The 24,924-nt window shown below is 40.3% G+C and overlaps 3 protein-coding genes across 6 annotated transcripts in view; 2 read left to right on the forward strand and 1 right to left on the reverse strand.

The window, feature by feature from the left end:
- osbpl6 (oxysterol binding protein-like 6) overlaps positions 1-3,808 on the reverse strand; it is a 31,066-nt gene extending 27,258 nt beyond the window's left edge. For both annotated transcript variants that reach the window (XM_041057194.1, XM_041057193.1), the window contains exon 1: positions 3,579-3,808. The gene's annotated coding sequence lies outside the window, so the exon portion shown is untranslated. The remainder of the gene's footprint in view (positions 1-3,578) is intronic.
- Positions 1-24,924, forward strand: part of pde11a (phosphodiesterase 11a) — a 52,845-nt gene that overhangs the window by 3,645 nt on the left and 24,276 nt on the right. Inside the window, exons 1-6 of one of the 3 annotated variants that reach the window (XM_041057199.1) lie at positions 6,166-6,192; positions 12,171-12,329; positions 22,028-22,117; positions 22,784-22,924; positions 23,096-23,160; positions 24,776-24,908. In XM_041057199.1, coding sequence (XP_040913133.1) covers positions 12,234-12,329; positions 22,028-22,117; positions 22,784-22,924; positions 23,096-23,160; positions 24,776-24,908 — 525 coding nt within the window. In that variant the 5' untranslated portion in view covers positions 6,166-6,192; positions 12,171-12,233. Of the gene's footprint in view, positions 1-6,165; positions 6,193-10,347; positions 11,485-12,170; positions 12,330-22,027; positions 22,118-22,783; positions 22,925-23,095; positions 23,161-24,775; positions 24,909-24,924 lie in introns of those variants that run through there. The other 2 variants (XM_041057195.1, XM_041057198.1) reach the window with 2 other exon arrangements.
- Positions 7,322-8,889, forward strand: LOC121194354 (cytochrome c-b). The gene is made up of 3 exons (XM_041057205.1): positions 7,322-7,473; positions 8,032-8,209; positions 8,305-8,889. Exons 2-3 carry the CDS (start codon positions 8,038-8,040, stop codon positions 8,448-8,450), a joined length of 318 nt encoding a protein of 105 aa, XP_040913139.1. The 5' UTR covers positions 7,322-7,473; positions 8,032-8,037; the 3' UTR covers positions 8,451-8,889.

Below are 24,924 nucleotides of genomic sequence, written 5' to 3' on the forward strand. Positions count from 1 at the left end.
CATGCACTTTATGCTCAAACTCCTTTTCTGTTAATAATTGATAATTGACTGTGGCTGCAGGGAGTCAGTGTACTACTGGACAAAGAGGAGCCTTCAGTTGTAAGAAGCAACAATGACGCTAGTATGTGACAGTCTGGGTAAAGGACCCTTCTGCCAGCATTCTTCTAATGCTTCAAATTGGAGTGAAATGCCACCAAACTTGAACGACTTGACCACATTCACTGCTGCAATGAGGCATAGTTGTCTTGCCTTACAATGCTATTGCTCAATTGTCAAATGTAGTTGCAGGAACAGGACAAGAACATTTTTTGTCTTTATCTCAAAGGACATTAAAAAAAAAGAACATAGCAAGACACTATCCTTCAATCAAATGACATGCGTTTTTTTAGAAAACCTTAAAAACACTGTCCCTCTGTCTTTGAGTTCCACCCTGGGTTACAGTTGCAACAATTGTGAAATCAACTATGTAATACTGCAATACTCTGTAATAAATATACAACATATACAATATATATATATATCTTAAATGTTGTCGGTCTGCATGAAAACGTAACCCAGTGTAATCCTAACCCTAACCTTTTTAATCTACACAAAAGTAAATTATATGTGTGTGTATGTACATATACACACTCACACACATATATATTAGCCTATCCTCAAAACTGTTTACAAAGTTAACAGCTGTGTGACTCAACCTCCTCATGAAATGTCCAGATAAGCAAGAAAAAACTTTTGCTTCCCTTTCCCATCTTGTTTGTTAACCCAAAAATCCCCTCTCAGCTTGCACATAGAAAATAAGTTCCGTCTGTCTCATTTCATGCTCCAGAAAATCGACATAATTTCGGGAGCACTGCTTTCTTGCTTGGCCTGCACTGAGAAAGGGATTTGGTGTCTTTGGAGAGGAAATAATTTGACCTCTTACCGGTGCCATCATCTGTTGTGTGTGTTAAGTGTTTGAGGTTTAATAGTTCAGGCCAATTTTTGAGAAGTCTAGTTCTTTTAATTTAGAATTGGTGAGTACTTGGGAATAATTTTGGTGAATTATTCTGCTTTTAAGAAGAAGGTTGTGACGGCCTTTACGAAATTAGAGGAGTATGGCACGGAGAGAACCAAAAGTTCAGGTTCATTCACCTGCAGTAACAGGTGCTCTATTGAAACATCTTTGAAAAAGATGCTAAATTCCTACAGGCTCCAGGGCTTTTTGTTGCTTAGTATGTCCTCTGTCTTCAGTGGGGGGTTGTGAGTGAAAAGCCAAACTTCTCCTTCAGGGATCAATAGAGTATCGCCAATAAAGCAGAGACTATCATCTGGCACGATGCAGGTCAAGCCAAGAAGAGCAAAGAGCAGAGCTGTCTAAAGGGAGGTTTAGAGGACCCAGGTAATCCCTCTATCTGTGTCCTGCTCTGTGAGATCTGAGAGGGATGAGGAAAATAAACTTAAGATTTAGACACCCAAAATGTCAAGCAGCACCACAAGACCCAAAGCCAAACACAGCAAAGCCAAATAAGAAGAAGGAAAAGTTCATCAGTGATCACTTTGTGCTGTGTATTTGTATGATTGCTGCTGTTAGTGCACACTAAACCACACAAACATTAATGGCATCACTCATCGCGGACATGTAATACGATGAAGCATGATGGTAACTGTGCTTTAATAGGAGGGGAAAGACATTTATGTTTGTGTTGTCACCACATCCAAACCACCCACAGTATCGTATTATCGACCAGCACTCTACAGTGGAACAAGTTTGCTGCTCTCCCCTCTCTGTTGCATAATTAAAGTGGGCCAACAAAAGCAGACTCATGTCCCAGGATTATATTACAGGGTCTTTGAGGACAGCTATTGTCTGAATTTACAACTGGCTAATAATGTGTATCGATCAGCATGGCAGTGTTTTTACCATTTACCTGGATATACAATAGCAGGCTAAACGGATGTTGATATTGCATGACATCTGGAAGCAGTGAGCAGCACATCTCTTTAAAATAAGCCTGTCTTTTTTTTTTTCCTTTTTTTAAACAACACCAACTGGACGGAGCCAGTTTATCCTGCGCTGCACACATTACATCATCTAGGTAGAGCTGGGTATCACACTGCAATACTTTTGAAGTACTGCCTGACTTGTGCTCATACTGGAAACTGAAAGTTGGCACTGTACAGTATATTATTTTCAAGACAGCATAAAGTTTGGCTTTAGATGTTTGGCTTACTTTGTTAAATGGTAAAAGAGATTTTGGAAGAAAACTTGTACTCAGCATATAAATGTATAACTGAAGGAATCATTTTGGTATTGCAACTAAAAATCAGGCATTATAACACTGGAATTAACTTCCAGAAAACAAAAGAACCAAAAACTAATCAGGCTAATGACAGAGTGATTATTAAGAACCAATCATTAAATCAAATGAAAGGGACAGCTACAGATGAGTCATGGGCCCTTAAACCATATATTAGCTGCTGAATCTCTCCGCTAATTAAATGAGTAAAAATGATTAAGTATGTGTTTTACCCTTTACTGTTAATATTAATGACGTGGTGAAAAAAAAAGAAGACAATCTGAGTCCAGTATTTTAAGCATCAATGTAAGGTTGGCCTCTGCTTTATCCCCTCTCCTTTTATCTAAGGATAAGGTGCACAACTCTGCAAAAGATTTCATCTAAATGGGACGGGGACACCTTCAGCAAGAGATTTCCTCAGGCCAGGCCAAGAAATATATCAGAAAATCAATCATTACTGCTGATCAAAGCAATATCTATTCAAGAGAGTGTTGCCAGTGACAAACTACAAATGCATCCGGCTTCCCAGTCCCCTCTGCTGCTCTTTAATTTATGTGAATCGGTGCTATTTTAAACAACTGCAAAGTCACTGGCTGACCTTCAATTTGAAAACCAGGCAGAGTGATACTGGGGAGCAATCTTGCAAGTGACAGAAGTTGGCTAACTTTCAATCAGCTGGCATCTCGACGCTGACAACATAATGAGTGGGATGTAAAAGATTAAGAGTGGGGAATCATGTTGGTCAGTATATGAAGACAGTTATCTAATGGGACGGAGGGAGAAGCCGTGAGGCTCAGTTAAAAAGGTGAAAATGTCAGTGACGCATTACGTCTACATCCTCAAAGTCATATACAGAGTTGGTTGTTTTATTACCCCACTACTGCATCCATGTTTTGTGTGTGTGTATGGGGGGGTTGGGTGGGGGGGGGGGGGGGGGGGGGGGGGGGTCCTAGATCAGGATCATGTCCCTGTGATGTTGGGACATGCATGCATGGGATACATGGTCGGAGGAGGGTCACCTCAGCATCCCATCCCTGTGACAGACTAGCAGCAGCTAGCTGAGCTGAGCGATGGCTAAGTGCTCATGTCTGACTGGTCCTCGGTGATTCACTCAGGATGCATATACAAAAGGATGAGATGCTGGGGTCTCAGTCTGAGCGGGTGAATAAAGCCCCTAAAAACAGTGGCTCTGCATCTTAATCTAAACATAGCATTGTTATGACACAGTTGTTTCCTCTGTATAAGCGAGACTTATACGCCGGGGTTGGCTTTAAAGAGACAGGGAAAAGCTTATTTCCTTACCACAGCTGCGGTGTGATGACCATGTCTTTACAGTTCTTGGCGCAGGAAACAATTGAGGGGGTCTCCCTTGACTGGGCAGAGATTCCCAGCTCCTCAGAGGCGAACGGCTTCCATAGGGACCCACATCCAATATATCAGTTTCTCCTTATTAAAGACGTGTGCTATGCGGAGGCTAGAACATTATGGAAAGTAAAAAAAAAAAAGTGCTGTGTTCGCCCGTTTCCTTGAATGCGGGATGTGATGCTCGGCTCAGCTCAGCTGCACTCTGGTCGCTCCTCCCTGCAGCAAGATTGGCTTTGAGCGGGAAGAAATCACCGGAATGGATCAGACGCTGGCGGACAGTGGCTGATCGCAAAACGTGGAAGTGGAGTCACGGAGGAAAAAAAAAATCGGATTCGGAGTAGCCAGTTTTTGGACCATCCGGATCAGCATAGGCTGGATTGCCAACAGGGCGAAGCGGGCAACTGCCCAGTGGACCCACTATAGACCACCTCCATAGGCCCCCAGAATCCAGATTTACTCCATCTGGGTCTACGTAATTTGATTAATTTGTCAGAAATTTGTACCACTGAAATCCAACCTTCTTATAACCTTATTAAACTGCTAAAAAATAAATTTTGGAATTTTTGTTAAGAATTTTTGTCACTCCATACGTCAGGGATTACATAATAAGCTTTGAGGTCAAACATGAGACAATGCTGCTACTGCAGGCCCACTATTTTTGATATCAACCATGAAACAGGATTCAGTGACTGTAAATGTTCCCTGTTAGTAACATTTCCATTCTTAGACGTTTTAAGCTTCTCTTAGCTGTGTTTACCTTTTTTGTTTAACCTGTGCCTTGTATATCCGTAGACCGTATGGCTGCCTGGCAACGGCTCTCACCAACCCGTCCTTACAGCTAATGAGCAGCAGGTGAGCACTGTCAGATCCAGTGGGGCAAAGTTACTACGTGGATGTGCAGTTTGATGTGATGATCTATCGTGTGGTTAGTGGAATGGAAGTGAATATTTCCTCCATAATTTAGCTGCTGATCATTTGTGGTAAATTGCACATCCACAAACTCTGCTTTCATCGTTTTATTGTTGAACTTAAAGGCGTGAGAGAGACTAAAAAGCTGAGAAGATTTTCAATATTTTATATCATCACTACTTTCACTTCAGTAACGGAGAAGTGGATGGCAACCTTGCAGCTCAGAGAAGTTGAAAGTACATTACAAAGCTACAACGGAGAATCTAATAAAATGACAATAAATGCTGCTTAAGCACTAATGCACCAGTAATATACCCAACAGAGTAGTATTTAAGCTCATTAACACTATGGAAAGGGACATTCTGCATAGTGAGTACTTTATCTTTTGATGCTTTAAAGCCCGTAGCTAAACGTATTGGACTTACTCTATACTGAAGAAACAGATATAAGGAGAGTGGGATACCCATGTTGCTTTCTGTCTGCAGTGTGTGGCATGTTAGTTTTAGCTAACTGTCAGTAACTGTTATATTACCAAGGCCACATATGCCCCCCCTCTGCATGGTCACAAGGCTGAAATAAAATTCCACTAGATGGTCACATCACTAGGTGATGTAAGAGGTGAGACCTCAGTGAAGTGACTTCAGTTACACTAGTGAAAGCAGCATGCACATACTTACTCTGTTATACTGAATAAAGAAGAACATGTAGGTCAATGTTAAAGAACACACTTAGTGTTTGAATGCTTGAAAGGGCAAAGTGACCTAAGCGACTTTGTCTGTGATGGTTTGGTGCTCATTAGTATGTGATCCTCCAGTGGCTTGGTATCTTAGAAACCTCTACGCTCCTGAGATTTTCAATCACAGTGGGGTTTATGGGGAAGGTTTTATGCGCAGAAGTAACTTGAGAAGTAGGCTGTGGGCAAGGGGAGTCATAAACTCTTCTCATCTGTCTGTGCCTGGCTCAAAAATGGTCAGATATCAAATTTCATGGCTGGCACTCCCAGTCTGTACTCAGACATGCTCCAATTTAAGCTTTTCCCCCTCCGTCATTGCCAGAATAGCCCTGGTCATGAGTGAACATTTTAATTTTAAGGCTTTCTCTAGCAGAACAAGAAGGGAACTATCAAGGGGGCAGTTGTAGGTTTCAGCAGTGAGGATCACTTCCGAGTTCAAAAAGCTGCAGTTCCTCGGCTGCCGCTGGGGGCTGGCTCCAGAAGTGAGCAATTCTCCTTTGACCCCCATGTTAAAATAGCCAACTTTACAGCCTAAAAAACATATTTACATTTTCTGTTTTTGGTCTCTATTGATAGTTTTCACCTCCGTGAACACTGTGGGCGGGTGAATTTTTTTTTGTACCACAACCGTTTTAGTGTTATTTAGGCTTAAAATTCTTACATAAATTAGGGCGTGTTTACGTTGAGTGACAGTCCATAGACAGGCACTGGCAGTTAGCTCTTTGCGAAAGCATCGGCTGGGCTAGGCGGCTACATCCAGAGGCCTCCGGCCACCTCCAGCGGTTGACAGGAGCTGGAGTGTCCGTGTTTGTTTGCCAATGTTCAGATATGTTTTTGTTACAATATGGCTTGCTGTAGTGTGGACTGGACTAACCGACCGTCGTAGGAGTCTGTGTTGCAGTTTTTTCGGTAAGTAAATTTCTCACTATTTTACCTGGATGTTTGCATTGCATTGTTAGCATGTGTTAGCATGTTTTGCCGCTGGCTTATGACTTGATTGCCGATTTCTGGTCGCTGCTGATACAGATAGAGGAGCAGCTAATGTTAGGAACGCTGTTGCGGTGTGTTCCGTGCTCTCAGAGTCCGTTTATTGATTGTTTATTTATTAAAAAGTCCGACATTGCATGGACAGAGCAGCTCCGTCAGTAAGCGGCTGCTGTTGTTTGTGTGCTGGTGTAACTGTAAGTCGATAGTGGATGGAGACCGCGGTAAAAGCCGGTAAATATTAAATATTGCTCCGAGCTAAGTGGGCGGGTTCTCGGCAGGCTGACCGCGGCTGACCCGTAGAGTAACGGCCTTTCCGCTAAATATGAAAAGTACAATCCCACTAAAATCCAAGATGGCGCAGCTCAAATGCTCACGGTTTGGTCACAAAACCTACTCCCCGAAACCAGTCTATGGGAACTATATGAATCTTGTGTGGGCAGAAATAGGTGAAAGTGTGTAGGAAGGCAAAAGTCCACGAATTACAAGTCTGTAAATTCACTTTCGGTGACAGTACCTTTTCCGCTCTCCAGCAGTAGCTATGAGACAACACACACACTGGTGTTTGCTGTGACCATTAAAATATATGTGAAAACCTGCTCTGACACTGGTAGATGAGTAATCCCATCGAGTGTAATTTGTGTTAAATCACATTTTTAAGGTATTGTTTTTAATGATCGTGTTGATATCTGATAGTGGGAAAAACTTTATGCAGTGACACTGATATCGTCACTGTGATGTGAATCAAATTGCACTGTTTACAATGATGCTACTGTCTGGCAGCAGATGAAATATGATAAGTTTATGACAGTTATTAGGATGGTGTTATGTGTCATCGAAGCTGTAGTGGTTCCGTCCTAAAACAGGCCGCTGGAGGATGAGGCGGGCCTGTTTGGGAAACCACGCAGCACTGTTGATTGCTTCTATCCGCTGGGGGGTGTTTTCATGGGAGTGGGTCAGTGTCATATTATTTGGCTGACTGTAATGGTATCGGCGAGAAGCACTTAACCAGCTGGATGTGGCGGTTTCACAATGCGCACTTTGATGACGGCGCTCATTGACCAGCGTGATGAAACAGGTCAGCTGACTGATGACGTGAAGCCCGTGCAACTTCACCAGGAGGAAGCACATTTGTGAATCAGCAGCGGGACCGAGTCCGAGGAATTTAAAGTCTCGACAAGTCGGTTGAATACATATCAAGAAAAGGTAAGACGATGGTTATCGAAATATAAAGCTTTTTTTTCTGATTGTTGAGCTTAGTGTAGTGTCTTTTCACGCGTCTTAAATCTGTCTTTGCCGGTTTTCTTTTTCGTGCAACGTGGTCTCTTACCGGTGTTTCCGGAGACTATCCAGTTATTTCTTTTTATCTGTTAAATTGAGTCTCATGTTTACTGTAAAAATGTCTCCATTTAACTTAGGTTCGACACTTTTAATAGCACATACATAGGTTTTTGCCGAATTTTAATATCTAACATGATACTGTAGGATATATTCCCATTTGTTGCTGAAAATCTTCATATCACAAAGGTAGTGAGCGTAAATAGACATTTGATTTGTTTTATAAGAGAAACTGAGTTGTTAAAGTAAAGTTATCTAAGCGTTTTGTAACAATGCCAGGGTCACATTCGTTGCGCAACTTGAGGGTGTTAACGCCCCCGCGTGGCTGAATGAGGGTATAATTTTTATATGCTTGAACAATGGCAGGAAAATTACCAATCTAAATGTAATTTTCCAAGTCCAATTGTGTGTGTATTTCTCCTTCAGAGAAACATGCCTGGAGACATTAACAAAGGCAAGAAGGCATTTGTCCAAAAGTGTGCCCAGTGCCATACTGTGGAGAATGGTGGAAAGCATAAGGTTGGGCCCAACCTCTGGGGTCTGTTTGGACGTAAAACAGGCCAGGCAGAGGGCTACAGCTATACTGATGCCAACAAAAGCAAAGGTAAGTACTTGTATGTGTATTCAGAGTATTTTATAACTATCCAAGAAATCATACAGTTTGGCTAAAACACAATTGTGTCTATTCTTTAATTCCAGGCATCATCTGGGATGAGGAAACCCTGATGATTTATTTGGAGAACCCCAAGAAATACATTCCAGGAACAAAGATGATCTTTGCTGGCATCAAGAAGAAGAATGAACGTGCTGACCTTATAGAATATCTCAAGTCAGCAACTTCGTAAAGAACACTTTATCCACCTATCTTTGTCACTTTTTGTGTCTTGACAAACTGCTCAAGAGGCCAGGACGTTGTCATTGTTTCAAAACCAGTTAGAACAACAAGCAATCTGAGTGGTGTTGGCATAGGTTGCCATCTTTGTTGCAGCTGTAACTCCTCCATTGTGGTGGAGGAAATGAAATTCCCTGGTTTTAACAGGTTCCTTTTCTAACATAAATTATCAAACCATATACTGTGTATTCCGAATCTAGGGACTGAAAACTGTGTTTGCTAAGTGACTGTCATCCAGTATTTTGTTCCTCGATAGTTTCATAGGTTCTAATTAAGTTGTCTTAATAATTTTCTGTTCCAAGAATAAACATGCTTCTTTGCCTCTGAGTTTATGATACCTCAACTGTTCTTTTATTGTGTGATATCTGAATTTGAATAAAACTGACATTCAACTTTATTTGTTTGACTGGATATGTTCCCAGAAGTGAATATATGGTCAGTCTGTTAGATGCAGGGTGTGAGCAATCATGGCAATCTAATTTTTTTTTTTTCTTGTGTTAGCAGTTTTGGCTTATGTGGTAGATTTGTGAATCAAATTAGAGTGCTGTACCCTGACATATATCAAAATATTGATGTATGTGAGGGTCTTAAAGCTGGATGAATATTACTTTATCTATCTTCTGTATTTGTAATTAATTCATGAGATCGGTGCCTCCACACTAGAGTACTGCAGTTGTGACTTGGTGCTGATTTGATGTGTGTGTGTGTGTCATGAGACATACATGTTTGGGTCTTTTCTAGAAGAAAGTAGCTTCTTTTTCTATATGAAGTAATTTGAAACTTTAAAGTCATAAATGCTGCATGTTTTTGAGGATTCTGCTTATACTTTTAGGTTGTTTGACTTAGATTAAAGTTGGGGCAGATTGACCATGTTGGCTTTGACTATTACTGAGTGCATTTGTTGGATCACTGCACACAGGCAAAAGCTGGTAAAAGGCAACATGGTTGTGGCTTGGTGTTAAGAGCTCATAGCAAACATCAAAAGCCCTACAAACGGGAAGACTTTCAGTTTAAAGAGATAGGACAAGGGATATCCATGTTGGGATAACATCCGCAAAAACTGGTTTGTCCATCACAGTTGGGTTGTGCCTGTATTCCCAGTTCAAGTTGTGGAGTACTGCTCCCTCTAGCGTTCAGATGTCACATCTGCACACAGATGCACTAATAATGCTGTATAAAGGAATTTGATTTTCTGACATCCCCCCTCTGCCAATAAAAGTCGCTGTTACATAACTAAATGAAATAAACCGCCGCAGATTCCACATATGACAAAGTTTGGCAGATGTGAAACAAATGTAGTGCGTCTATTATTAATGCTTTGAAACACACGTTTCTTCTCACTTTGATCATTCTTGTCAGCTTTGCAGTACCATCACCAATGCCTTACCAGGGAATGCGTAGGAATCCAGTATGTTTGACGGTACTGAAGCATCATTTCATTAAATTATAATGCGCCCACACGGGGGTCTTTTGCCTTTTATGAAGCCTTATACATTGAGAATAACTGAATTACTGCTGAATATAATGATCATCGGTGGGCAAACATCCACCACTGTGATCCACCATTTTTTAAAAATATCTTTACGTATTGTATATTTAACATCATGCATCCGATGTCGGGCATGTTGGGATGATTATAGGTGGATTTACCCTAGTTCTCATCATTCTCAGCATCATCATCTTCATCATACTTAGAGCGCCTCTCTAAGGAGGGCAAATGGTTCAAATGGCCAGAGGGCTGTGACTGCTGAAGCAACCCTGAGCTCCTGTCTGTGTGACGAAGTGAGCGTCAGCGGGACAGAGCCAACCACAGCCACCGTCATTTGCACACAAGAGGACCCATACGACGGAGATGCTCGGTAGTGGCTCTCTGTTAGATTTCCTATTCTTGTGAAAGTCTGCGCGAACCTGAATTTGCTTGCGCGCTGCTTTGCTCGGATCTGCTTTAATGACCTTAAATTAAGTGATCGGTGTGGAGATGCTTTGGAGGGCTACACTGGTGCGCAAAGGGAGTCTCCATCCTTCTGTGGAGACTGGATATGTAGCCAGAGCTTCGGGGGGTGTTCCCATCATATGCATCTTGGAAGTTGTGGTATTCAAACGATTCTCTACTTTAACCCTCAGCAAAGCCTCATAGATGGTATTTGTCTGCGCGACTTCATGGATTTGGTTCACTGAGGACCATCAGAAGAACAGACATGGCAGTGCCAAATATGGTGTTCTCTGACGTGGAAAGTTTTCTGGACTCGCATCCCGACTTATTTGAGGACTACCTGAACAGAAAGGGGAATTATAGCATGGTGGAGAAATGGCTCAAGAATCACCAGGCGAGCAAAAGTCCGGCGGCCGCAGCTCCCACCGAGCCGAGAGAAGAGAAGAGCAACGCGTGTAAGGACAGCTGGGCGAGCAAATGTGACGGTCTGCAACGGAGAGCCTCGCAGAAAGAGCTGCGCAAAACTTTCGCCAGATCAAAGGCCATCAATGTCAACAGGACATACGACGAACATGTCAATTCCAGGGCCCAGGAGCCGCTGACGAGCATGAGAAGGAGAGCTCTGCTGAGGAAAGCGAGCTCTCTTCCCCCGACGACTGCGCACATACTGAGCGCACTGCTGGAGTCCAGAGTCAACATCCCCCAGTACCCGTCCACAGCCGTGGATTTTAAATATTACCTCAAAGAACACAACGAAAGAGAGTTTTTCCTGGAGCTTGTAAAAGACATATCTAACGACTTGGATCTAACAAGTCTCAGCTACAAAATCCTTGTTTTTGTTTGTATTATGGTGGATGCGGACCGGTGCTCCTTGTTTTTAGTGGAGGGGACGGGCAACAAGAAGACACTTGTGTCCAAATTCTTTGACGTGCACGCGGGGACTACGGTTTTACCCTCAATGAATTCGGATGAAGTTCAGGTTCCGTGGGGGAAAGGGATCATTGGATATGTGGCCGAGCACGGGGAGACAGTGAACATCCCTGACGCTTATCAGGTGCCCGCTCCTCTCTCTGCATGCGTGCGTGTGAGCATTTGCATGAGTCTCAAGAAACAGAGAGAGACAGATCATTTTCTTTCAGTCTGTTGTTTCATCTCTCGCAGTTAATTGATCATCAATCAAACCATGTAACACAGCTGAGTGCATGGAAATCAACAACAATCAGCTGGACAAAGCTTGTGTCGAGCCATAGGTTCACACAAAACATCACTAACTAATGAAAATAAGGCAATGAAGGAGAAGTTTAATTCTCTATTTGTAGTTGTCGCACTTTCCCTTGAGTTTCAGAAAGGTTGGCAATGTTAGATACATACATAAAAAGTGCAAAGATACCAAACTGCTTAATGATGCCAACAGCACATTTTCAGGGTAAAGTCTGAGCAGACCAAACATTTACGGTAGAAATGAAAAGATACATTGCTTTACTGTCCAAACACAGCAGCTGCCTGAGCAACGCTTCAAGTCAGATACTTGCCCAGCCAAAATTGTGTAAAACCTCAAAACACGCTGTTGTCTATCATTCTGGTTTTATTTTAGACTTTTTATTTTTTTATTTTTTATTAAGACTTGGAGTTCTGATGAGTTACACATTTTAGTGCACTGTCATCTGAAAGCAAAAACTGCATTTTTGCAATGAGTGCTTACACTGTGTCTTTATTCCATACTGTCTCCACGGATTGCAGGATCGTCGGTTCAGTGATGAAATTGACAAGCTGACAGGGTACAAAACCAAGTCACTCTTGTGCATGCCCATTCGCAACAGTGATGGAGAGATCATCGGAGTTGCTCAGGCCATCAACAAGACCTCAAGTGGAGAACTCTTCACTGAAGATGACGAAAAGGTAATTTCATCATTATGGCTGTGAGTGAAAATGCTGGATGAGTAACACAATGCTGCCACAATACAGTGTGTACCCTGCTGCCTGCTTGGCATGTGCAGAATGATAATAATGATAATCAAGGTAATGTGTTTGTTTTTCTTGATTTGATTCTAATATGTTGTCCTGTCTCACAATCAGTTATTATCCTCTCAGTCCCTGTGTGTTAAATTGTCTTTTTCCGGACATGTAAAAGGTAAAGTTTTTGTATGTCTGAAACTTTATCATGCATGAAACAGAAAATAATAATATTTGGATCAGTTTTAGTTCAGGCCTGTTCTAATTTGTGTATAAATAAAGTTGCTACTTATGAGAAAAGGGACAGTGATTGACACTGGTTTGGTTATTTTGCTCAGCAGTTGTATATCCTGTTAGTTTGATGTTTTTGGTGTTCACTTAAAGATTAATGGAAAGATGAATGAGATCACACCTTTCTAATGTTTACATACTAGTGTTTTATTTAGTAGAATAGCAAATTAGAAAAGGAGATAGTTATTGTATCCAACCATTGTGTTAATCTTTTTATCACAGATAAACAAATAACCATATTGCCACATGATTTTATGGCAAATTGCTATTATGGTCACAGTTTTTAGCGACACTTGTGGCAGAGCGCTAGGGGTTGCAGTGTCGGTTGGTTAGTCCACCCCTTTGGTCCACACAGTAAAGAGCTTTTGTACAGATATTCAGGCCCCTCAGAGGATTGATCACAATGACTAGTGATCTTGTGACTTTTCCTCCAGCTCCGCCGTGATGTTTTTCTGATCCAGTAACTTTGCATTAAGAACCACCAACTGGTTGATATTTATTTTGTTCAGAGTAAGATGTTTCAACAACTCTCACAATGAAATTTGGCACAGTCATTAATTTTCCCAGCTAAATGACGTGTAATAAGTTTGGTGATACCCTGGCTTTTCCCTAGCTCTATCTTCAGATAAATTTAAAGTCGTATGCTATTTTGGTTTTATGAACAGGTACCTGCAAAAATGATCACATTCTCATCTGCTTAAATAGCAAATGTTAGCGTGCTAACACACTAAACTAGAACAGAGAAGGTGCTAAACATCATTTCCTAACCATCAACATGTTAGCAAGTTGTCATGCTGACATTAACACTTCGGCACAGTGGTGCCCAAACACACGGCTCTACAGAGCTGCTTGCGTGGCTTTAGACTCTTAATCTTGTTATTTTTGCAGCACAGGGAAGTGAAGTGCAGAGGAAAGAGTAGGCCTGAAGTAAATGCTCATCGTCTTCATGATTCATGTGTGGCATTTCAAAGATGGCACTCAGTTCTTTCACTACGAATACTGTTTCGTGTTGTTAGTGGCACACAGGCGTAGCAGGGCTTTAATGATGTGAACAGTCACTTTTCATTGCTGTCAATGTTGTTAAACTCACATTTGAAATAGCAGAAATATTTAAAAAAGATGGAGTTCTCTTTGGAAAAAAGGGAATTTCTCTCATGTTTTGTCCCATTTGTATGGGATGTATGTTATCATTTGCATTGTGGCCTGCAAGCATGGAGGACTTCATTCATTGCTGGCTCTTATGACTGATGACAGTTTCTTACAAGTGCTACAATTTCTGTGTTTTATACTTATGTAGAATCTTTCCTTTCTTTACTACAGTATTTAAGTCGTTGAATTTATTACTACATTGTATTTTTCCTGCAGTAATCTAAAAAAAATAATAATATGAATTATATTATGTATGCTGTTTCACATTAACAGAGCAATACAGTGTTTTCAAGAAATCTTTGATGTAGGCACCAGGAAGATTGTAACTGACAGGGCAGCATTGCACTGTGATGATAGAAGAGTGATATTTATTTTGTCTAAAGAAGTAAAGCTTCATGATTTGAGAGTGGGTTGATTGAGCGCCATTACTAGACTCACTATCACGTAAATTTACTTTAGAAATGCTCAGTTTTGTTTTATCTACATACAATCCATACTATTGTTACCATAATGTAATTAACACTGTGACATAATTAGAATTTCATATTGTTAAGTCTATTTACAGGGAGGGTTTTGGTGACTTGGGCTGTTGCTTCTTTTATAATTGAATCAGATTTTATGTGTTGTGAAGGTAACAGTATTTTTGTGTGACAGCACTGAAAAAACAATGCCTTCATTAGAACGGATAAGCACTTTTACCTGGGGTGCTATCCGCATCACATATTGCCCTCAGCATTTGAATGTAGCTCATGCTGTGCTGTCACATCTGTCTTTTTTTCTCGCATCCTCTCTTTTCAAATATATTTTTACAAGCAACAATAACTGCATTGATGTTGTCTGATAAACAGCAGGAAATGTTTGCTCTTTCTCTGTTTCTTCCTGGGTCCAGTCTGAATGTAAGTAATATAAAGAATTCACCCAACTCACTGGTCTAACGTGAAGCATGTTTGGCCTTAGACGATGTCTCAGTGCTCAGTTTCTAGCTGGGTCAGAGCTTTTCTCTCAGCATCATCCAATTTTCCTGAGGCAGTATCTTCCCATGGGCCAGGACCCTGTTGTAATACCACCACGAAAAACTACTTTATATAAGCTGTTCAGAATCTCTAATTGGTCAATGTTTTACTTGTGTGGTGACTGCCTATCTTTAATTTAGTGTCGCCATTTAGAATTCACCATTTAAGTGATTTTTAATGGCTGCTAAAGCATTAACACCAGCAAAACAGGACCTGTGGTGGAGCGCGGGTTACCCCAACCATTCCAGTGGTACTAGGCAGTTTCCAGGTTACACACATTCACAATGTGTAACTTGTGTGTAAGGCACAAAAATAAAGAATCGTTGCTGTCGTTTCTCAACTGATATTGTGTTGCTGATTAGATATCTGGCCCAAAAGGACTGAAGCATACTCTTAGATTACTAACATTCAGTGTTTTACTCCTTTGTGAATGAGCTTGATCTGTGAACAGAAAGACACAGATGTTAGTGAATGGAGTAAATTATACAAATATAACGTCAAAGCACTAGGTGGGGGTGTTACATCTTGCACTGATCCACATAGTCTTCTGTTTCTGAATGATTGTTTGTTTAGCTTATTACCATCATCAGCGATGCACGATGAGCATGTGTTTGTCAATCGACGCACTTGAATAGATGTAGGTGTTGAATAGAAAGGCGATGACAAGCACATACACTGGCTTGTTCTCTTATTGAAGCTATGAGGTCCCAAGGGCTAGAAAAGGTGAAACGTGAAAGCATAAACTAGTTGTGCTTTTATTTTAGAGCTATTTTTTTCTGTAGCAAATGGCTATAGTTTTTTATTTATAGTGTCTTTTTCTCCATTGGAGCTCTACTGTCAAAATTACATCTGTGGATTCTGTCCATTGTTCACAGCAGATGCAGATTAGGAATCCTTTCTTCCTTCCCTTGTTTTGAGTACGTTTCACATTGCATTTACATCACACTAATGCTTGGGATGGTTACAGCTGAATTAGTAATGAAATGCAATGCTAGTTTCACAGTAAGCTCCCTGCACAGCACAGCTGCAGCTCTGCTTTTATGAAAGACCTTGTAATAAGAAAATGTATCACAGTTTTCAAACCATTAAATGATACTGCAATAGCAGATGTCATTAGAGACTTTAGTGTGCCTTTATTAAAACAAATGTTCACTACACACTGAAACCTTATAGGATATTTAAACATTATATGGCTGGTTTTAAATCCCACGCTGCCTTAATTGTGTTCTGTTGATACCCTGCATGATTGAAATCTTTTGGGGAGCTTGGATAATGGTTCAACCCATGTATAATTGCGCCGTCTCATTATCTTCTGTAGAGGAATATACCTATTGACTTATCTCTGTATCTTGCTTTGTTATCTTGATTTAACCTTTCTTTCACTTGCATGCCTTTAAATACTTTTAACATCTGTGTGAGTTGATTGGCAAATAGCATTCTCCCCTCACCGCTGTGCTCCCTTTGGCTGCCAAATTCCCTGTCAAATTGGCTTGAAGCAATACAGTAAGATCTATTTTCACACAATTTCCCAAATGTAGCTCTACAGTTAAAGAAGAGAGAACATGATTTCTTCTTGCAGTCACATGTTTTTAATACGTTCTTGCAGGATGTCAGATCAAGCCAAATCTATACACTTCATAATACCAAACTCGTTCTGTATATGGGGGAGAAGATTTAACAACAAAAACAGAACAATATTTGCAATTTGAGGCCAGTTTGTCTGTAAATAGTAAATTTTCAGGAGATTAAGGTGTGCTTGCATGTTGGTGAGGTGTACCTATGAAGTGTTGCTGTTTGAAACCTCTGAGGCAACAACAAAGTTGGATGAAATATTGTACAGTGAACATCCCAAACAGGACCGTGACTAGCTGCCTGGCCTCTTATAGATGAACAGATAGAGAGGGTGATGGGTAGTTAAAGGGCTGAGCTCCATGCTGGTTAAGTGGGTACTGAGTTAGAGCTTCAGTGCCTACTCCTTGTCCTGTTTTTAATATCACCCTCACAAAGTTGTTTTTCATTTGAAAATAAGGCAGAGAAAGAACATGAGTGGACCTATAACTGTGCCTTGGGGGATGCCAGAGCAGGGCATTGAAACATACTTCGACAAATTATGATATCTGAATGGACAACCCTCAAAACAAGTCAAACATGAATCTATACAGAGCAAGAACAGACACAGCCTGGTGTCGGGCAGAAAGGGATTATTGCTTGCCTTGAGTATGGTCAATGCTTTTCATATAAGATCACATGGAGTTGTGTACATTTGAGTAAAGGAAGTGTGTGTGTCCAGCAGGTAAATGCACGTATCTGTGTGAGTGTTCACTTTAACCAATTAATTCAGGAAGCACAGAACATCTAGATAAGAGCGTAGACTTAAAACATAGTGATTTATTTCAGTGTAGCTCAATACCACAGACAGATGTCCAAACACAGATGTCTACACCAGGTACAAATCATTTAACATAAACTAAATGAAACAAACTTTGGCCCACTCAGATCTGAGGCCAACTCTGTAACAACTAGTGTAAACAAAACAAAACAAAAACAAATTAAATGCTAAGTTACTTTCAATTTCAATTATATATATATATATATATATATATATATATATATATATATATATATATATATATATATATATATATATATATATATATATAGAGAGAGAGAGAGAGAGAGAGAGAGAGAGAGAGAGAGATAAAATATCTAGTAAATACCATCTAAATTAAAGGTGAAGTTTTACAAATATGCTGTTATTGTTGTCCCACTTTCGGCTAGGGGGTCGCCACAGCAAATCATCCAAAACTGACGATTCACATGTTTCAAATTTGGCACGGGGAGAACATGCAAACTCCGCACAGGAAAGCCCAGACCGGGGCTTGAACCTGGACACTCTTAATGCAAGGCAACAGTGCCAGTGCTATTTAATTAGGAAATGTATGTAATACCTTACTTAATACTTCCCATAGTCACAGTTTGTAGAAAGATTGTTTTCAGCAGTTTCCACCTCAGAAAACCTTAGCGGCAGCTGAAACAAAAGCAATCTGTATTTTTTGTTATATCTGACACAGACCACATTTTGCTTCTCAAATTTATGAGCGTACTACAAAGTTACCCTCAATGACTACACATTCAGGGCACACCATGAGGTCAAACTACCACAATATGCATGGTGCCGCTACCCTCTAATGTTAGTCTGCAAATTCCTTCATTTGGACTGTAATTCTTAATTATTGATGTTAATTGATTACACTACTTTTCTCAGACAAGAAATTAGCATGTGTAAACAACCTTGTATTGCTGCCAAGAGCGGTGGCAGTGTGTTGGTGTTAATGAGGTTCCCTTGATGCTCTTGTGAATAAATTCAATGACTAAATCAACCTTGACTGTTTGGTCTGGTCCTAATACAAGGTAGGGACAGTTTTCAATCTAGCTTTCTCTGTCAATGAGTTACTTGTTGCTTATGAGTAATTAATATACACAAATATTTTATATGCAGTTTTTCAAATTACATTTTTAATCCATGTCTTAAATTAACCAAGGTCTTTTCCTTAGATCTGAACGTTACCCAGTGATGCTTTGTTACACTACATTCTTATTTTAGAGTCAATAATGGCAATGACCCCTTGAGATAAAACTGAAGACACGATTGTTGTAAATTATTGACACAAAATCCACTCAGTCTTTGTTACTATGCTCTCTTCCCATATCACCAATCATATCACAGTTTATCTTGTGAAATAAAGGACGCATTTCTTTTTAGGTTTTGTGTGAACTTGTGTGAAAGGTTTCATAAATCCAGTAGAAAAGTTTCCAGAATTCTCAGTGGCCACGGGAAGATTCTTTGGAGGAGCAGTAAGTGTTAACAAAACTCAATCTGTTTAGATGTTATTGTGCTGATGCAACATCTGCTGCTTAGTTATTGTGACCTCTCTTTTGCTCCTGGCTTTTTTTTCCATGTACCTGCAATGTGTAGAACTATTTAATTATTTATGGATAATATCTATTGAGCAGCACTACTGGTGTGGTACAGTGTTTATTAGCTGTGTTGTATGATTACCCATTACATTACAGCCAGTCAGTTGAGTGTGTTTCAAAATCTAAGTGTGGCTGCATGAAATTGTGATTTGTAAATTTTATGGTGCCATACTTAAGAAAGGAGGGATCATTTGTTTTTGCCTGCTCTGTTAAGTATATTTTAATACATGTTTTTCATGACGCTATTTTTGTAGATATTCATGTTTTGAATATATAACAGTGACTTTTAGAAATGCGTTGAGGTGTAGGTTCCTGTTGCATAAATATTTGATGTCACCTTCAAAAGAAGCAATCATTGCTAAGTGTATTTGCAAAACTGCTATGCACTTTGCTGACACAAGCCAGGGAGTCCTATATGAGATTGGAGAAAATGGAGAACTTCATTTTTTTTTCTCCCTGAGAGCAATTCTTGGCAAAACAACAGTAACAGTAACTTCACCATACCCCATGCGCAAAGTGAGCTTTTTAAATCAACTGGTAGTTGCTATTCAGGGGCTAAGAGGAGAAAGAAAGTGTTGGCTGTGTAATTTATCTTGGTTTGCTTCATATGAAATTCCAGTTGTGCAAAAGGAAGTCATTGACGTTAGAGGAACTGACTGTCCCTTAGGCCTTGGCCATTTAGTTTCGTTATTAAACCACTCTTTACTGGTCAGTCCACAGGTCTCTAGGCAAAAACGTCTTGTTTGTAATGCAACCTTGTATAATGGCCTGCCTGACAGAATGTAATTAGAGAAAGCAGCGCTTTTCTTGGGTTTGCCTGTTAGTTCCACAGGCAGATCCATAGCCAGATCCCCAAAGTCCAGCTCACTAATGAATCTACTCCTGCTGGGGCTATTGATGGCCACTGCCTTTCTGGAAGATCATTATTAGAGAATTCCAGAGGACAGCGGAAATAGCATTATGTATGAGTATTATCTGTTTTCTCTGTCTGAAAACAACTGCATAAGGCGCTTGATTAGGTATAATGACTGAATGAAGTGCATAAAGTTAATTTACCCATTAGCACGACAGAGTAATATTTCACATCATGTTACAATTAGTAATGATTTTAATTTGCACAGAGCACATTTCTAAACAGTGTCATAATGTGCAGATCAGTGCGACATGCCAGAGCAGAAAAAATCTGTTTTTGATGGTGATGATTGATTGAATTTATCTGAAGATTAAAAATGCACTATTAGATAAGCTCAATCCTATATCGTGCTTGTTGGTAATTACTATCATTCAGGATAAAAACACAATTAAGCCAAATGGCTTATTTTCATTATTGTGGTCGTCCAAAATACAACAAAACACAAAACAAAACTATAAAACCAGCCAAAGACACATATGTTCAATAGCACAGTGACAAAGCTCATGTTTTCCTCTCAAACACGTATGTTTTCCTTCTCCACCATTGTATACGTTCCCTCATTCTTTCGCTCCTTTCTTGTAGGAGTCTTTTCTTAGTATAAACAATCCATTCTTGCTGGAGCCGACATGCTATTTAAATTCAGATAGCCCTCCTACCATTGAAATATAGAGTGAGAGATTAAATATATGTAGCCAACCCAGGAGACGTGTTTGATTGTAAGGGGAAATTGTAGCAATTAGAGCAGAGTCTTTCAGCCTTTTCCCATCTGTGATGCCGTTTTAGGTCCACAATGATCGTGAACCCAGCAATTAGAGTTGTCAGGTTGTCACATGAATTTATTAATCAATTGTAAGCACAGAGCACAGAGTAAGCTCACTTCTTGAATATTAATGTATTTTAAATACACGTATGTATTTTATGCTCAAGTATATCAAACAAATATGACTCGCCAATATTAGTCCAACTGCACATAACATCAATCCTCATGAGTGCCCTAAGTCCAGGCTGTGAACCTGTAGACTACCTAAAAAAAAAAAAACTAAACTTTTGAGTAGGTCAGAGGTAAAAGCTTCACACTTTCAACACAGTGCTATAGGACTGTGTTCCTCACATGTTCATTTGTGGCCGATGAGTAACTGATACATTATCTTTTCTGAAAGGTGAAAGAGATATCCTTGTATCAGCAGCCACAGCTGAGTAACTTCCCATTCATGTATTGTTGTAGTGTCCCTACCCTCAGGTCGCACTGAAGGCTGGTAAATATTAGTGGGTTTGTTGTACTGATTGTATTGTTTACACAGCAGCCAGATTCTAAAGATAGATAACTAAACAAAGAGGCAGAGTAAGGAAGCACACAGCCTAAATTCTATTGATTCCATGTTATAGGGGCTGAATGTGTCTCAGATAAGGCCACATTGTGGAGTAATTGTAGTCGTATAGAAATCAACCTGTGTATTCACATCCCAGCTGTCTTTAGTAGAATGCAGTTCAGCCACCTCTCTGCTTCTTCTGGAGAGGTTTGCTTGCATGTTGCTGTTCATTGTGAATCAACAGCGGTCGAGTAAGAAAGAAACGTAGCTCGATTCCAAACAAGTGAGACGTTGATTTGATTTTCTGGATACATATCAACTATAGTCATTAGGCTGCATCAAGTGATTACATTATTTATGTGAGGAAAATATGAGTGAAAAAGGGAATTTATATAATCAGCCCGAGGCACACGTAAGTCAGACTATTCAGTCAAATGGTAAAATGTCAGTTGAATTGATTTATTTGTCCTAGTAAGTAATGATGCCAATTAAAGGCCATTTCTTATTTGTTCCAGTTCAGAAGCTAAGTTTTTCTTGGATGAAAATATTACTCACTCACTTTTTTTTTTTCATCCAATTTAACTTTAATTTTATACCCAGTTCTAAAACATAACATTACGACATTAAAGACTGAGGTCTAACAAACATGCTAAATGCATTTCATTCATCATAAAACCTCTGCAAACCATTGCTATGCTTTGTGCATCTATAGATGAGTAGAATAGTGTGACACCATTGGCAAGAATGTACGAGATGGCAAAAATTCCAGAGAGGAAAGATGTTTCAAAAATGTGACAGGTGCATGTCACATTTCAACAGTTATTACATAACTGCATTAAAAAGTAACTCTACCAAAGTCTTTCAGTTGTAGGTTTTGGGCAGTTCAAGTCATGTATGTATGTAATAGCTATGCAATGATTGCTCCTTGGTGAATAACCATGTTGTTTTTTCTGTATAGCTCAGTAATGACAGTGTACAATATATCCACAGGTGCTGCAGATGTACCTGCCATTCTGTGGCATTGCAATCTCTAATGCTCAACTGTTTGCTGCTTCAAGGAAGGAGTATGACAGGAGCCGGGTAAGGGCCCAACCAGGATAATATAACCCCACCCTTCCACCCACCCACCCACCCACCTTCCCTGGGATCAGCATTACTTCCTCCCCCCTGATGCTGACATTGAGGCTAAGTATTGATCAGCAGCAGCCCACTTGCTGCCACTGCAATGGGGATCACAGAGCAGCATGCAGCCCTGCATGGACATGTTTTTTTTTCTGGATCTGTAGAGGGGGATGGGACTGTATCCAGATGAGGGGCTTGGTCCATGATCTAAATCTCCTAGGGAATGTTAAGAGATGCACTAATTCATGTCACACATTGATCTGTGATGGAAGAGAACATAATGAGAACACAGCTCAGTGAACAGAGGAGAGAAATGAGGAGAGCTCCCTTTACACCATATGATTTTTATGTGCTTGTGTTTTAAATTGGATTGGCACTGCCTTAGATAAAGGGCCTAATTTACTTTTATTGGGGAAATAATTACGTTATATCATCCTCTTAGTTTATGGTTTAAGGAAAATAATAATAATCATTCTATAACAGCTGAATGAGGCAAAACTTTATTTAAAGGGTCCCCATTATTACTTGCTCACAGATTTCCCATTCAGTGGGTTTTACAACAGCGCATGGTTCAGATTGTTGGGAATAGTGCTAGTGGTATCTTTTTCTTTTGCTGGTGTTCAGGCACTCTTGGAGGTAGTCAATGACCTGTTTGAGGAGCAGACTGACCTGGAGAAGATTGTCAGGAAGATCATGCACCGTGCCCAGACGTTGCTGAAGTGTGAGCGCTGCTCTGTTCAGTTGCTGGAGGACATTGAGTCACCGGTATTGTTTTTCTCTCTGCTGTCTGAATGTCTATGTTTACCTGCCTGTATGTTTGTGCATGTGCATGTCTGTTCTCTCTGTTAGTCTTAGTGTTTTTACGGGTAAATACTATGCAGCTCTGTGCAATTTTTACAAGAACTTTAGTAATTTCCTCTATTTCAAATCTCTCAGGTGGTGAAGTTCACCAAGTCGTTTGAGCTACTGTCCCCTAAATGTAGTGCGGACACTGAAAGCAGGTATGTATGGTGTTCTGGTGTTAAACTCTATTCTGCTCCTCAGTAACATCTGGCCTGATGAAAAACAAAGCTTTGCTTTTAATTTTCCATCTTCTCATACCAGTAACCTTTTCACTTAATAATCATATCTCCACCTTTGATTGCCTTTGTCACCATGGCACCTGTAAAATCAGCACATAGCCTTGTTTGAATCTGTAAAGCTTCCATCAAGGACAAAAAATATGGAAAGTATAAAAATGGAATATTCTGTAGTGCTGTGGGAGTAACATGCTGATTCTGAATAGGAGGCATACTGTAGGAGCCCTAATTAATCGGGTTTTGCTGCTTCTCTCCACTGCCAGGCATGACTGAGTGGAGAAAGAGAGGCTTAAAATCGTGTGGGATGTTTATGGATGAAAACCAATGCTGAAAGGAAGACAAATTATCCCCCAAGTCCTGCACTTGCCATAACTGATACGGTCACTCCAAGGCAATAGCGATAGCCGCAACAGTAATCATGACACTGGAGATACCGACAGTAAGAGACAAGTCATAATCAAAGAAATTTAAGTTTGCTTGACTGGCCAATTTTAGTCTTTTTGACTCAGCAAGTTCCCTTCTGCGTCTGTGTTTCTGGTGTCATATATTAAATAAACAGTCGATTTGTAATTTCAGGTAATAACAATACAAAACATTTCAAATCAAGCTGAAATGAAAAAAGGTACAGTATCTCTGTGATGACCCTCGTTTTCTTAAAGGTTTACATCTGAATGACAAAAGCTGCTGCGCAAGATTTATGTGAGTAATTAGGTGAATAAATTTGGTGTCAAAAGGCGAGCGTACTGTACGTTTTCAAATGTGCCTCACAATCCCCAGCCTCCCCCCATGGGGAGGATAACATTGAGCGAGTGTACAGTGCTGCCAGTGCGTCTGTGGCAGCTAAATGACAGACATGAGACAGTGAAGAGACACAGAGAGTGAAGAGAGAAAGAGCGAGAGAAAGAAAAAGGAGGTTAGGTATCTTGCCATCTCACTCACAGGGTCTATTCCCTGCTGCACTGTGGGTTTCACATCCACACTCACAGCCCTATCATTAGATCAAAGGTATTCATAAGATCTGACATGAGTGTCTCTCCATTTTTATTCTAATGTGGGAATACCACATGAGCCACACTGAACATTTACCTTGTTGTGTTTGAAGGTAAAAAGTCAGCATTAGCCCACTGCAATAAGCCTGAGCAGTGCTGCAGGTGTTTCAGTGGCAGCATGTGGGGGCGTTTGGCAATGAGGAAGACAATCACACAATTAACTTTTCAGCACTTCATAAGTTGCAGGAGAAGCTAAACGATATCTACTGTATGAGAGGTTCATTAAATCCAAGTCAACGTGAAAGAGGTTTCACAAGTAGAAATAGATAGTAGAGTGGCCTTTAGCAAACTTTGCAATTCAGGTGTGAAAGAGAATAAAAGCCTTTTTTTTTTCACTTGAACCCAGGGTATAAATGCCCAAAAAAGGGTATATTTTTGTTTTGATGATAACATAGTTATCAGCTTAAGGAGCATGTTAGAAAAATGTTAGAATCAAAGCCTCTCCTCAGTGAAAACTGTCATCTTCCCTTCTTATAATCTCACCCTAGTTTCAAGGACAGTATGGAGAAATCATCTTACTCAGACTGGCTCATCAACAACAGTATTGCGGAGCTGGTAGCATCCACAGGACTACCCGTGAACATTAGTGACGCCTATCAGGATCCTCGCTTCGACGCTGAGGTAAACACACAGTGCC

Source organism: Toxotes jaculatrix, chromosome 15 (assembly GCF_017976425.1).
Source record: "Toxotes jaculatrix isolate fToxJac2 chromosome 15, fToxJac2.pri, whole genome shotgun sequence".
Classification (NCBI taxonomy): Eukaryota; Metazoa; Chordata; class Actinopteri; family Toxotidae; genus Toxotes; species Toxotes jaculatrix.

Coding starts and splice junctions, on each gene's coding strand:
- LOC121194354 (XM_041057205.1), top strand. CDS start 8,038: ATGCCTGGAGACATTAACAAAGGCAAGAAGGCATTTGTCCAAAAGTGT. Junction 8,210..8,304: donor TGATGCCAACAAAAGCAAAG/GTAAGTACTTGT, acceptor CTTTAATTCCAG/GCATCATCTGGGATGAGGAA.